Source organism: Engystomops pustulosus, chromosome 6, assembly GCF_040894005.1.
Source record: "Engystomops pustulosus chromosome 6, aEngPut4.maternal, whole genome shotgun sequence".
In the NCBI taxonomy this organism is placed as follows: domain Eukaryota; kingdom Metazoa; phylum Chordata; class Amphibia; order Anura; family Leptodactylidae; genus Engystomops; species Engystomops pustulosus.
The window spans coordinates 101,198,135-101,211,252 of record NC_092416.1 but is presented as its reverse complement, the minus strand read 5'-3'; the positions used below and the strand labels follow the sequence as shown (position 1 = coordinate 101,211,252).

At 41.1% G+C, this 13,118-nt stretch overlaps 1 protein-coding gene across 4 annotated transcripts in view; it reads right to left on the bottom strand.

Annotated features, from left to right (window-relative positions):
* Positions 1-8,275: 8,275 nt before the first annotated feature.
* Positions 8,276-13,118, bottom strand: part of FAM83E (family with sequence similarity 83 member E) — a 149,761-nt gene continuing 144,918 nt past the window's right edge. For all 4 annotated transcript variants that reach the window (XM_072110482.1, XM_072110481.1, XM_072110485.1 and 1 more), the window contains one exon: positions 8,276-11,887. In XM_072110482.1, the coding sequence (XP_071966583.1) occupies positions 11,657-11,887 (231 nt within the window). In that variant the 3' untranslated portion in view covers positions 8,276-11,656. The remainder of the gene's footprint in view (positions 11,888-13,118) is intronic.

Sequence of the window (13,118 nt, the reverse complement as noted above, 5' to 3'; positions counted from 1 at the left end):
ATAGAAAAAAGTTTTGTTTTAAAAGGAACCCTACAACTATTACTATATATTCCCTAAGATTGTTACTATATGTACTGTATTTAGAAAGTGAAAACATTTGTTGTGGAGGATAGATGAGTAAAGAGCGGACACATGCATTGTTGCCCACTCATACCCACTTCTCCATTCAAAAGTATTCATAATCCTTAAGAGATGCCTACTGTCCTGTAAGAATGTTGGGGTGACTTTAGTTAGGGGTAGTAGATAATGATCCACCCATTCACCTAGCCTTTCAGTCATGCTTCCAATGCCGCTACTATAGGTCTAGGGGGAGGAGGAAATACTCCTTTATGGACCTTAGGCAGAGAGTGAAAGAGTGGAGTGACAGAGGACTCAACATAAAGAAAGTCCCTAACCCGTTTGGTCAAAAAACCTCTGGTAACCCCTTCATCTAAAATATTACTAATTTTTTTCTGGAACAACAACATGGGGTCCCCAGACAAGGGTCTGTATGTGGTGACATCACTTCAAAATACTGTGGTATAAAAAGTGACTACAGTGTTACAGGGGAACCCAATTTTCACCAGAGCCCGTCTCAAAGCGGATTGGTCTTGCACAGGTAAGACTTGTCCGCGGTGCAAGCCAAGGTTGAGGTACAAAATTAGCAGGCAATATCCTGGTTGGGGACAGGCAGGTGGTCAAGGCAGGTGGCAATGAATCAGGGTCCGGGGAGCGAAATCGGGAACAGTTCCGGGTTCACAACGGGAGGTCAATACACAGGTCACAGACGATAGCTCTCTCAAGGGCATATAGCACAAAGATCCAGCAGAGGATGCTGGGAGTGAAGTGGCCAGCGCCAATCAACGGTGCACTGGCCCTAGGGAGCAGGTACGCGCACTGGGAAGCCGGTACAGGAGCAGGAACAAGGAGAGGTAAGTGAGGTCAGGAAGAGCTGCCGCCACAGCGAGGGACATGGTCCAGAATGTTATCCTCAGGCTCCCAGGATCTCTCCTCAGGCCGAACCCCTTCCAGTCAACGAGGAAGAATGACTTATCTCTCATGGTCTTCATGTCCAGAACCTCTTTGACATTGTATACCTAAGTGGAGTCAGCCTCTGGAGCAGGAGGAGGAGGTTGCTGAGAGAAGTGGTTGAAGATAAGAGAAAAAGCCGAGAGTTCGGCCTTTAGGCCCTTTCTGGGTGAGCACCATCCCTGTACCTACGGAGGATGCATCAACTGGAGCCAAGGCAAAAGTGGATTTTAACCTTCTTCAGCCGCCGAAGACCAGAGGTGGGGATTGGCACCCTTCTTGGTGACCCGTCCTTCTTGGTCACAAATAAGAAGCCTGCACTAGCCGGAGAGGAGAACTTACATATAAACCCTCTTTGCAGGTTCTCTTGGACATGCTCCGACATTGCAACAGTCCCCTGGGAGGAGAGGCACCCGGTAGGAGATCCACGTGGCAATTGTTTCTTGTTTCTTAGAGTAAACATCAGTAAAAACCTGGTAACACGTAGGCCCTCCAGGGACTTGGGAGCTACGGTGGAGACGGGGGCAGGTACTGGTAGAAGCGCCACCATGCAGCAAGACAGACACTCTGGTCCCCAACAAATTTCCCCTGTCTTTCAGTTAAGGACAGGTGTGTGGAGCTGCAGCCATGGAAGACCCAGCAGGAGAGACAAGGTGGAGTGTGGCAGTACATAAAAGCACAGACTCTCTTTATGCAGAGCTCAAATTTGCAGGGACATAGCCTCAGTGGGGTACCGGACCAAGTCGGAGAGAATTTATCTGCTGACTGAGGAGATGACTAGAGGCTTCTCGAGAAGGACCACAGGGATGTGATGCCGGGAGACCAGAGCAGCATCCTTGAAGTTCCCGCAGAACCAGAGTCCAAGAAAGCAGTGACCTGAATCTGACTGCTGGTGCCGAAGCTGAGAAGCACAGAAATATGCAGACGGTATGGCCGGAGGCTGGAGAGCCCTTTGGAAGGCAGGTGTCAAGGGAGGCAAAAGTCGAACCCGGGCATGCGGATGCTCAAGACGTAACTCCTTAGCACGCTCCATAAACTGCACATCAATCCGAGTGGCCAGTGTGATAAGACCTCTCAGAGTAGACGGCAGGTCACGTGCAGCCAATGTGTCTTTGAATTGAGGAGACGGCCTGTTTTCAAAGGTTGCAGTCAGGGCTGCATCGTTCCAGGTGAGTTCAGAGGCCAGTTCCGGTACAGAATTGAACTGCATAATCTCCCACAGGCGAGTCCCCTTGGTGCAGGTTCAGCAGCACAGTCTCAGCTGAGGAGGCTTGTGCAGGTTCCTCAAAAACGGACTGGAATTCCGCCAGGAATGCAGTGAGAGTAGCTGTAACTGGATCATTTCTGTCCCAGAGAGCGGTATCCCAGGCCAGGGCCTTCCCGGTGAGAAGGCTGATGATGAATGCCTCCTTGCAGCGTTCAGTGACAAAATGAGATGGCATAAGTTCAATGTGCAAGGAACACTCAATGATAAAACCCCTGAACAGCTTGGGTTTCCCATCATACTTGGTATGCATAGAGAGTTTCAGCCTGGGTTCAGCGGCAGATAGACAAGCCGGGTAGCAGGAGAAGTTGCAGGAATCTGACGCTGATGCTGAGTGGCAATTAACTGTTGCAGCATGGTGGTAACTTGACAAGCTGTTCTCCTTGCGAAGCAATCTGCTAGGACTGCCCGACCACAATGGTGGTAAGATCAGCCAGTTTCGGAAGTGGCAACATGGCTGGATCTTACTGTCAGGCTTCTGGGGTAGTGAACTCCATGGACCACTAAACAGGTCTGGGGTAAAAACGGGAGGTCAACACACAGGTCACAGATAATAGCTTTCTCGAAGGTATTGAGTACAAAGATCTGGTGGGGGATGCTGGGAGAAGCCGGCTTTCATTGAATCCTGGGAAGTGGCCAGCGCCAATCAGCGGTACACTGGCCCTTTAAATTTGCGTATGCCAGCACGCAGGCCCTAGGGAGCAGGACAGCCAGGACGGGAGCATGAACAAGGAGAGGTTAGTGAGAGAAGAGCCACCGCAATGTATTTGGTATTGTATTTTAGGTAAATTACATTGTCACATGTATGTCATTAGTGAAGTATTTTATATATAATTATATATTATATATAAGTATCTGCAAGGGTTGTATGTTACTCCTGTTAGGTATGAAAGACTGGAATGGGTGTCTGGGAGATATAGCACAGACTAAAGAACTGAGAAAAGAGAACCAAATCCCAATACCTTTATCATACAGTAACCAAAAAAACCTTGAGTATAAAAAGTTAACTACAGTAATAAAAAAAACTGTAGTTTAAAAAGTGACTTCAGTACCAAAAGAAAACCTTTTAATCTTTTCACACTCAGGAAAAAAAAGAAAAAAGCTGCAAAAAATGTCTCTGCAAAGTATCTCTGATCAGCACTCACTTGTGCAGACAAAAAGATGACTTGGGCATGGGCAGAAAATATAACATACAGAAAATAATAAAATGAGAACAGGTGCCAAACAATGATGTGTGCCAATGATCAGAATTTGCCAGTCATAAAACACACACAACTCTGTGGAACACGTACAAAAAAAAATGTAAAAATTAAAACTGGAATTGGAACTGATTGGTTCTGCGTGTAAGGTTGCAGTTGTACCCCTTCCCAGGTACTCACTAAATGCTGGTGGCAGGGAGCCAGGTAATTGAGTTAAACTTATATACACTACTGAAATTCTGACAAAGGCATTTTTAAAATATGCACAGCACAGGCTAATGTAACCTGACACCAGCTAAAAATGACATTCCTGGTGACAGATTCGCTTTAAGCACTGTATTTTTTACACAAAGGATTTAACATCACTGTAGAGCAGAGGGATTTGTGTTTCAAGAGCTACAGGCTGACTTTTGATTGGGGAACAAGCAGATAACTTGCATCTAAATGTAAGGGGGTCTGCTGTACCAGGGGAGAAGATCGTAGCGGGGCTGGCAGAGTATTTAAACTAAGGAGGGGGCAGGTTATGAAGGTGGGTGGCAAAAAGGGCGGTGAATGGGTGAGAAAAGCAGTGGATAGGGAGATCCACAAGTTACAAAACAATAATGAGGATATATGCACCAGTAGAATTACTATATATCAAATTAAATTAAAGTGTATGTTCACAAACGCCAGAAGTATTGCAAGCAAAATGGGCTTAAAGCCCTGGCATTACAGGAACAGTTAGATGTAGTTGGTGTAGTGGAGAAATTGCTAGATGCATCACATGATTGGGCTGATCTTCAAGGTTTTACACTCTTTCAGTAAATAGGAGAGGAGATAGTATATATCTATACGTGAACAGTGACTTGAATGTGATTGTTAATGAGACAGTGGTCAATGAAGAGTATGGGGAAGCTGAAACTTTGTGGGTAGAGATTCAAAGCTAGGAGAAAAAAATGTTGGTGTAACTTATAGGACCCCCCTCAATATCACGGAGGAAATAGAGAGTCATCCATATGAACAGATGGAGTGGGCTGCACAGGAGGGGGACAGCTTTGTAGAAGATCACACAAGGGGTGATGCTTTGTTGGAGCTTGTGATTTCTAACAATGCAGAAATTATTTAAAATGTTACTGTGATACATAACATAACATAATTCATTTCCTCTTAAAACAATCAGTAAAATAAAATAAAAAACATTGCATTTTAAGAAGGCTAATTTCTCAAAATTCAGGGATGCCCTACAGGATATTGACTGGGATCAGATACTGTGCCTTGATGATACTAATGTTAGATAGGAGACGTTCAAATCTATACTGGGTCATTGAACTTTTACATTTTTTCTGTGGGGGGTTTGGCCCAGTAGAGACCGTGGTAGCGGGGTGCTGTGATGTAGTTCACGACAGTGACACCAAAGTACAGTCCAAAACAGGTCTAGCCTGTGTTTATTTCAGCAGGAACAAAATAAAACAGCCTTTACATTCAGGCATCAAAAACAAAATAATATCCTACCCGTCAGGGTGCTAACTAAACAATGGTTTTCTGACTCACCACTAACAAAACACTTTTCGTTGCTCCAGGCACAGAGGTCAAGGCTGCGTGCTCTCCAGCCTCCTTCCAGAGAGACAACACTTTCAGCTCTGCTGAGCGGTTTTATTAGGCTGATTGGGCTGTTCCCACCACCTGTGTCCAAGGTGCTGGACACAAACCTCAGCACTAAGACCTTGCATAATAGCAAAACCTAGGGGAAACATACCGCCCATCCACAGTTAACCCCTTCAGTGTCTCACATTTCCTAAACAATAACAAGTATAGATGGGCTAGATTACACCCCGCGTGACTTACAGTAAAAAAAAGGGCAAAATGATCAAAAAATATAAAACAGACGGGTCAGCTGAGGCCTTCAATGTTTATAAAACACTTACCAAAATCTGTAAGAAGGAAATACAATCAGCAAGAATGCAAAATGAAAGACTGGTGGCCGAAAAACAGCAACCTTTGGTGACTGGAGACCAAGAGAAGTAGAAGATACTAAATAGTTTTTTTTTGCTTCGTTTATACAATAGAATAAAGAACATCTGACGTTGGTGGTGCCAGTGTGGGTGATGCATCCTGTAATGTATTAGACTGGATGAATGTAGACATGATCCAATCCTAGCTCAATAAAATAAATGTGTACAAGTCTCCTGGACCAGACGGGTTACACCCCAGACTTCTTAAAGATCTCAGTTCTGTTATTGCTGTGCTGCTATCTAAAATTGTCAGAGATTCTCTAATGACTGGTACAGTGCCAAGAGACTGGTGCAACCGATTAATGGCCACCCAGAGCAGCAGACAGGCATCATTAGAGCATGACTAGAGGGAATTGCAGAGGAGGAGACACCTCCCACCGAGGTGTCCTTGTCTCTTGTCAGCATGGTCCACATGAGCCTTTTTATGCTTATACTTTACAAGAACATACCAATACTATAGCCGGATAGTAAAATGAGGGAGTACAAGGCACGCATTACTGATAGAGCTCCCATCTGGCATTTAGAGCTCAGTGGCATCAGAAGGAGAAGTAGGAAGAGGAGGATGTCACCAATGCAGTCGGAACATCAACAGAGCTAGCATGGCCACAATGTGGAACACCATATTCATTTCTACCCAAACTTCACCACCATTAGTGTCAGGATCAGTGGAAGTGGATCCTCTGTACCACCGTGGACGATGATGTAAGCTGACACCTTGGACTGGAGTCTAAGTCACACCCGGTTTACACTAGAGCCTATAGCAAAGCGGGCTTGCTGCGGTGTAGTACCACCAGGTCGTTTCACAGGCGTGGCTTTGTCCGCAGTGGCGGCCAAGGCGAAGTACATAATCGTAGGGTGGAGACAAAATGGTGAAGATAGCACCCCAGGGTCTGATTAACCCTCTGAACTTGTCTGTTGGACTGTGGATGGTACGCAGATGAGAAGTCCAACTTCACTTGTAGTTGACTGACTGGACCCCATGGTCCAAGACAATGTGCAAGGGAAGTCCATGAAGCCGGAAGATGTGCAGGAAGAACAGGCTGGCAAGGCGTGGTGCCGAACAAAGAAGGACATCTTGGAGAATCGGTCAGTTACCACCCAGATTACGGTATTACCCAAGGAAGATCGGTGATAAAGTCCACGTCAGCTTTGTATCGATAACGGCAAAAGAAGACCAGCGGGTTTAAGATGAGATGGATTGTTTTGGGCACAGGAAGTGCAGGAGCCCACAAAATCCGGTACATCCTTGACCAGATCTGGCCACCAGTAAAACCGAGAAATGAGGGCGACAGAGCGTTGTTCCGCAGGGTGCCCAGCCACACTAGAGCAATGTCCCCAAGTCAGTATCCTTTTCCGAAGGGCAAGTCAGGCATACGTTTTGCCAGGAGGAAGTTGGTGAAGGTCCACTGGAGTAGCAAGAACCAACCGTTCAGGAGGAATGAAATGTCAGGGAGCAGGATCTTCCCAAATAATAATTGAGGCATGGGAGAGAGCATCGGCTTTAACATTCTTCTCTACAGGACGGAAATGTATCAGAAAGTTGAATCAGGAGAAGAAGAGAGACCAACGAGCCTATCTAGGATTGAGATGCTGTGCAGTCTGGAGGTACAGGAGGTACAGGAGGTTTGTGTGATCAGTATCAGTCAGGGACGTAGCAGAAGGTCAGGCAGCATGGGATTGGAGTCAGGAACGGAATCAAAGTCACAACGAGAAATCACTATAATCACAGAGGCCATAGGAACAAGCTTACTCAATGGCAACAAGGCACAAAGATCCTGCAGGGAAGTCAGGAAAGGGCTGAGAATTTATCAGAATTGGTAGCCAGCCAGCACCAATTATCTGCGACCCGGGGCATGAGTCGTAGGAGCACCCGTGACAATTAGATTTGGCATGTAGTACCAGGTCATAGAATGTGGCTTACCTGGTAGAGGATTATCTGCCCACACATCTCCTTGTACTAATGGATTGGCCTTCCCCATTATATTTCTATGTGGCAAAATTGGACACATGGCCAGAGCTTGCCCTCTATGCCTTGCTGATGCCAACAAACAAAACTGCACATTTCCAGAGCAGTGCAGGGTTCACCAGGTTAATGAAGACCGTGTACCAGTTTTGATTAATCTGCACACTCCACAGGCAAACTGCACAAAGTGCAGTTTGCACTGTTTTTGATAAATGTGGCCCATTATACCTCAATGGATAAAGTTAATTCCATTAGAAAGGAGTGGGATACAAGGGGTAGTACTTGTGGTTATATTCTTTATGAGTGGGATGTTATCTTGGAGATCATAGATTAAACATAAATTTTCTTTGTATATATTTAGGCCTAGTGCCTAAATTAGTGTTGATCACTGATTTTCAAATGTCAGTTTTGCATGAGTTGTTTGGTGCCATTTACATTGCACACTAATCATAAGTTAGGCAAAATACAACGGTAAAAGGGAATTACAAAAACAGCATATAACAAGATATGCATTATTAGTAATGTTTTTGACTATACAATACTATACAGTTTTCTTGTGGTAGATGTTATTAGCTCAAAATAAAAATAAAAATTGACTTTTATGCAAATATGATTAAGAAACATGTTCAACTGGGCAAAATTGCAATTTTTTTTCTCATTAGACGACTAGCATTTATATAAAAAAACTTTTCATTGGCATGAAATCTAACTCCACAGCATAATTTTCCCTTTGGTTGCAGCCGCTGTGCAGAAATGTTAGAAATGATTTTGTCATAATAGACACAATTGTGATCATTGGTATTTTTATTCAATAACACATTTTTGTTTACATTTTATTAGGAATTTTCAGGTAAATAATTACAGTAGTAATTAAAGAGTCTATTTATTTAATCATATATTCATTTGCAAAAAAATATTATAAATGCAAATATAACAAAAATGTAAAAAATGGAGAGTATGTACTGACAACATTGTTATTTTTTTTTAAATTGGTAATGTTACAAATTGTTTACTCTATGTTTAGGTGTAATGCATCTCCACATCAAGAGCAATGACTGCTATTTTGGATGTAATTCACATGGATTACGGACTTTGCTATGGAATATATCACTCAATGTGATTTTCTTATGTAAATACTTATTAGATAAAATAATTTTGATAATTTTAGATAAAATAATAATGCAATAAGAATCTTTTCTATGGCATCATTATTTTTGTTTGAAACAATCCCTATAAGTTAAGAAGGTATCTCCTGATATGATGGTTATTTCCATCCAATACTTAAGATACTATTCATTAGTTGTTACAGAAGCCCATAGTGTTGGAGGATCTACAAGATAAGTGTAATACTATATATCCATGGTAGCTTTGTGAAGACAGTACAGCAGGTGTACCCCCAGGCTAATTCTACAGAGCAGCATATTCATGTTAGGGATCGAAAATCTCCCTCTTTTTCAGTGACTTAAGAAAAATTTGGCACTCAGTTTTTAGCAAACATAGTTAAGAATATTTTATTTGCAGTGTTAGGCAATCGAAAAAGTGTAAAGTTTCGGTCCACTAAGGGATCTTCATCAGACATGGATTTTGAGGATAGAGGGAACGTAAAGATAAGTGGTCTCTCCTCACAGCCTACGCTACAGCGGTGTTACCGCTTACCTGTACACTCCCTCTCTCTCCCACAATCCGTGTCTGATGAAGATAGCTTAGTGGATCAAAACATTACACTTTTTGGATTGCAAATAAAAATTCTTGCTCTTTTTGCTCAAAACTGAGTACCAATTTTTTCTTAACTAATTATGGATGGGTTGAGCACCCGAGCATCCCTAGGAGTGACGTGCATTCTTTTCTTATAGCTCTTTTCAGTGAGCTGGATCATTAGGCTTAGCTCACTGAAAAATGCTCTTCTTGCTCCTGGAAGGCTCCCTTTTGAATTTATTATGGGTAACTTCAATACCGTTAATAAAACCTCTCAGGAGACAATTTAACCTAATAAAAACGGGTTTGGTTTTTATTATAGGGACAGTGCTATTTATAAAGACATGTTAAGTGAGCCAATGTCTAACAGCTGGGAGCCAACTTGAATTGTTCACCTAAATCAGCTGGCTCTTAGCGTGGATTCAGTTTCTCAGATGCAGTTTTTAAAGCCAAAATCAGGTGTGGATAATAATAGGTGAGAACATATCTTTTAGTGCTGCTATTCCTCCTCTGTTTTCACTTCTGGTTTGGATATCAGAGATTGTATCTGAAAAACTGAACATGTGAATGCACCCTCAGAGCGGGTTCATTCCTGAAAGATCCATAACCATGTCACCTCACTGACTAAAACTACCGTTAGGTTTCAGATTTATTAACCATTAAAGACAAAATTCTTAAATGTACTCATGATAACAAAGTAACACACTCTCTAATTCACTGTTATAAACAAAAGTACAGCATTTCACAGATATCATTCCAACCTGTCTCTATCAGGCCTGATGTATATATTTTGGTTGTCTCTGGATACAACCATAAACTCTTACTATGGTGGAACAGATTCCTCTGGCATGAAAGCTTCTCTTGTACTGCAGGGGGAGGGGCAGGAGGCAGAGAGTACTATAGACATAGGCACTTCATGTAGATTACAAAATCTACAGACAAGATAACTCCATGTACATGTTCTATCTAATTCTAATCTAATTTTATCTAATTCTTAGGTGTGGTTTTGGCAGCTCAGAATCCTTTGTGGGATCTGTTTTTTTAATAGAGGGACTGGAGGGAATTTATCATTAGGCAGGCTTTAGACAGTTTATAACTGTCTTTGGTGCTCTGCTGTCAGATTTATTAAACTGGCTTTTAACCCTTTAATAAATATGTTTTTGGAGTACTTGCAATGTTTTTTTCTGTTGACAGTCGCATGAAAAGTTGAAAAAATACATAGTCACGGCACATATGCCAGCAAAGCACAGAAGTTTTGAGTCAAACTGTGTGCCTAAATGGAAAGTGAAGACATAAATCTGGCATCAGATTCGTCGGGTTTCCCAACTGTTCAGGTATCCCGCCAGGGATTGTGTTGCACGCTATCGGATTTTGACGCATCAGCGTCTGCTTCATTGAAAAAGAAATGGGTGAGCGGGCCATTGAATAATCCAACTGATTCGGACAAAGCACAGGATTTAACATTTAAATTTGTGTCACATCCAATGCACTTACATGCACCGGGAGGAAGATGGTGAATTCTGGCGGACCTGATCAGGGAAGCGACATAAGCAGGAAATCGGGCGCACATTCTACTTGAATCGTGGCAGATGTGCATTCCGCCCAGCTGTGAATAGACAGAAAACTAAAAGATACATCACCACCAGCAAGTCTGTGATCTGTTTGAGACCCGTAAAAAGTAGGGCATGTGATGTCATTAATCTGCCTTAAAGGGCTTATGTGACAAAGATTGACCTGATGCATCTGCAGCAGTGAGCTATGAAGTGACAAGTGAAGGAAAAGAAATTATACAGTCCAGTGTGGTGAGGTAAGGGTGTGTAGCTATAGTAAATGCAAAAGAACTGGTCAGTTTAAAAAAAAAATGACATATAGTGACCGGAGAACCCCTCTAAGCACATCTCCACTTCAGTAACTACATATATGTAGGTTAAATACTATTACCTATGTTTGCGTAATATTTTTATTTATTTCTCTTCTTGAAACTTTGTGTTTTCTGCAGTCTAGTAAGTACATGATTTCAATCTGGATTATTTCCATTATACTAACTGTGAATACATGCTCACACAATATTGACAAAATAGTTCACCCCAATCTATTCAAACCTTGTAGGCAAGAACAATCTACATAAAATGCACAACAACTTTACAGGTTCAGAGTATAGAATGCTATGGTTAACTACGTCGAGCAAGAAAGATAAAAATATAAATTGTCATTAAAAAGACCCAGGACACACTTTTAACAGTATAATGACTAGAATATTAGATAAGGAGGCAATAATTAGAGGATCTTCATTGAGTACTATTCAGTAATAAGTGTTAAAGACAGAGCAAAGTGAAATTATCCAGCAAACATTTATAAGACCTTTTATATCCAGAACATCTTAAGAATAATTCATTCCTGTACTGGAAAACAATATATTACAATTATTATATTACTTTCCATATTTAGACTAAAGATTATCTTTTTGGAAAACAATATAAGTAAGTTGTCAATTAGACATTGGGACTGAAGAACTATAATGAAATATTACAGATCATTAATAGTGTGGTAGCCTTCCAAGTTGTCTTGAGGTATTAGTCCATGGTCTAGGTAGATTAGTTGTAGACACTCCATGCACTAACTGCCCTTGCAGTCTTACTGGTGCCATATTATTTGGTGACTGGAATGACAAAAGATTTGGATCTCGAGGCCTATTTTCTTCAGGAAACGCTCTTTGTCGCATCAACAGCATTGCTGGAGTATCCTTTATGGACCATCTTGATTTACTCTGGTAAAAAAATAAATAAACATGTTAGATTTTATGTGGAAAATAGAAATAGTACAGTAATATTATTTTGTTTTACTATTTATTGGAATCTGACACAGAATTTATCAGATGGCCGCACAAATAATTCTGATATACACACAGGTGTTTAACTTTACATGTCAATACAGAGGTGGAGAACTTTTAATAGATTCATATTGGTAAATCACCTCATATTCTGTACCCCACATTTATACACACGTTAAAAAAAAACATCAGGTAAAGCGCCCAACCCCTTCAAGGATGCAGCCAGTTTGTATTTTAACCCAATTTTTTGTAATCTGACATGCATTGCTTTATGTAGTTATATTTCTAGAACATTGTCACCTTCCCAAAGTGAATTTTTCATTGCATGTTGTACTTTACATTAGTGATCAATTTTGGCTGATAAGTTTCACATTGATTTATAAACAAAATTTTAAAAAATGATAACTTTTTTATCTTGTTTCCATACTAATACAGTAGTTTTACCACCTAAATTAGTTACTAAAATTTCCCATTTGTCTGCTTTGTGTTTTCATAATTTTTAAAATGTCTGGATATTTTATTTTGATGTCACGGCCTACAAATCAAACATTAGTTTTCCTTATTTTCAAGAAGATTTCAGAATTTAATAATTTTGTGAATCATTTTTTTTATGAGCTTTCAATCAAATCTGCACCCCATAAAACAATTGGAAACTGCTTTTAGGAAGATTGAGTAATATGTTAATTTAGCCCTAAAATTTACCCATTCACAAAAGAGAAAACCCATCTTGTTATGCAATTTCTCCAGTGTAAGAAGACCCCACATATTGAACTTACTTGTTGTAGGGGCACTCAGCGAGACACAAAAGGGAAGGAGGGTCATGCTTTCCAGTTTTGCTCTACAGAACTTATTGTTCTTTGTAGTTGGTTCATTGGCACACTTTTGTGAGCTACAAAATGTTTTTTTTCCCTCTAATGATGCCATTTTTGGGGGGAGGTGTTGTAAAGAAAACATAAATTCTGTAATTGATTTTTTACTTTTTTGTGGTGTTCATCATATATACTATGTGTTATTCTATGGGTCAATACAGGTGTATACAATTATGGCAATACCACATTTTTTCTTAAGTTTTACAAATCTTATAGCATAAAACCTAATGTGGGGGGAAATTTTAAAACAATCTCAATTTTCAAAGTTCTAAATTTTTTGCTTTTCAAGAAGATAGTAA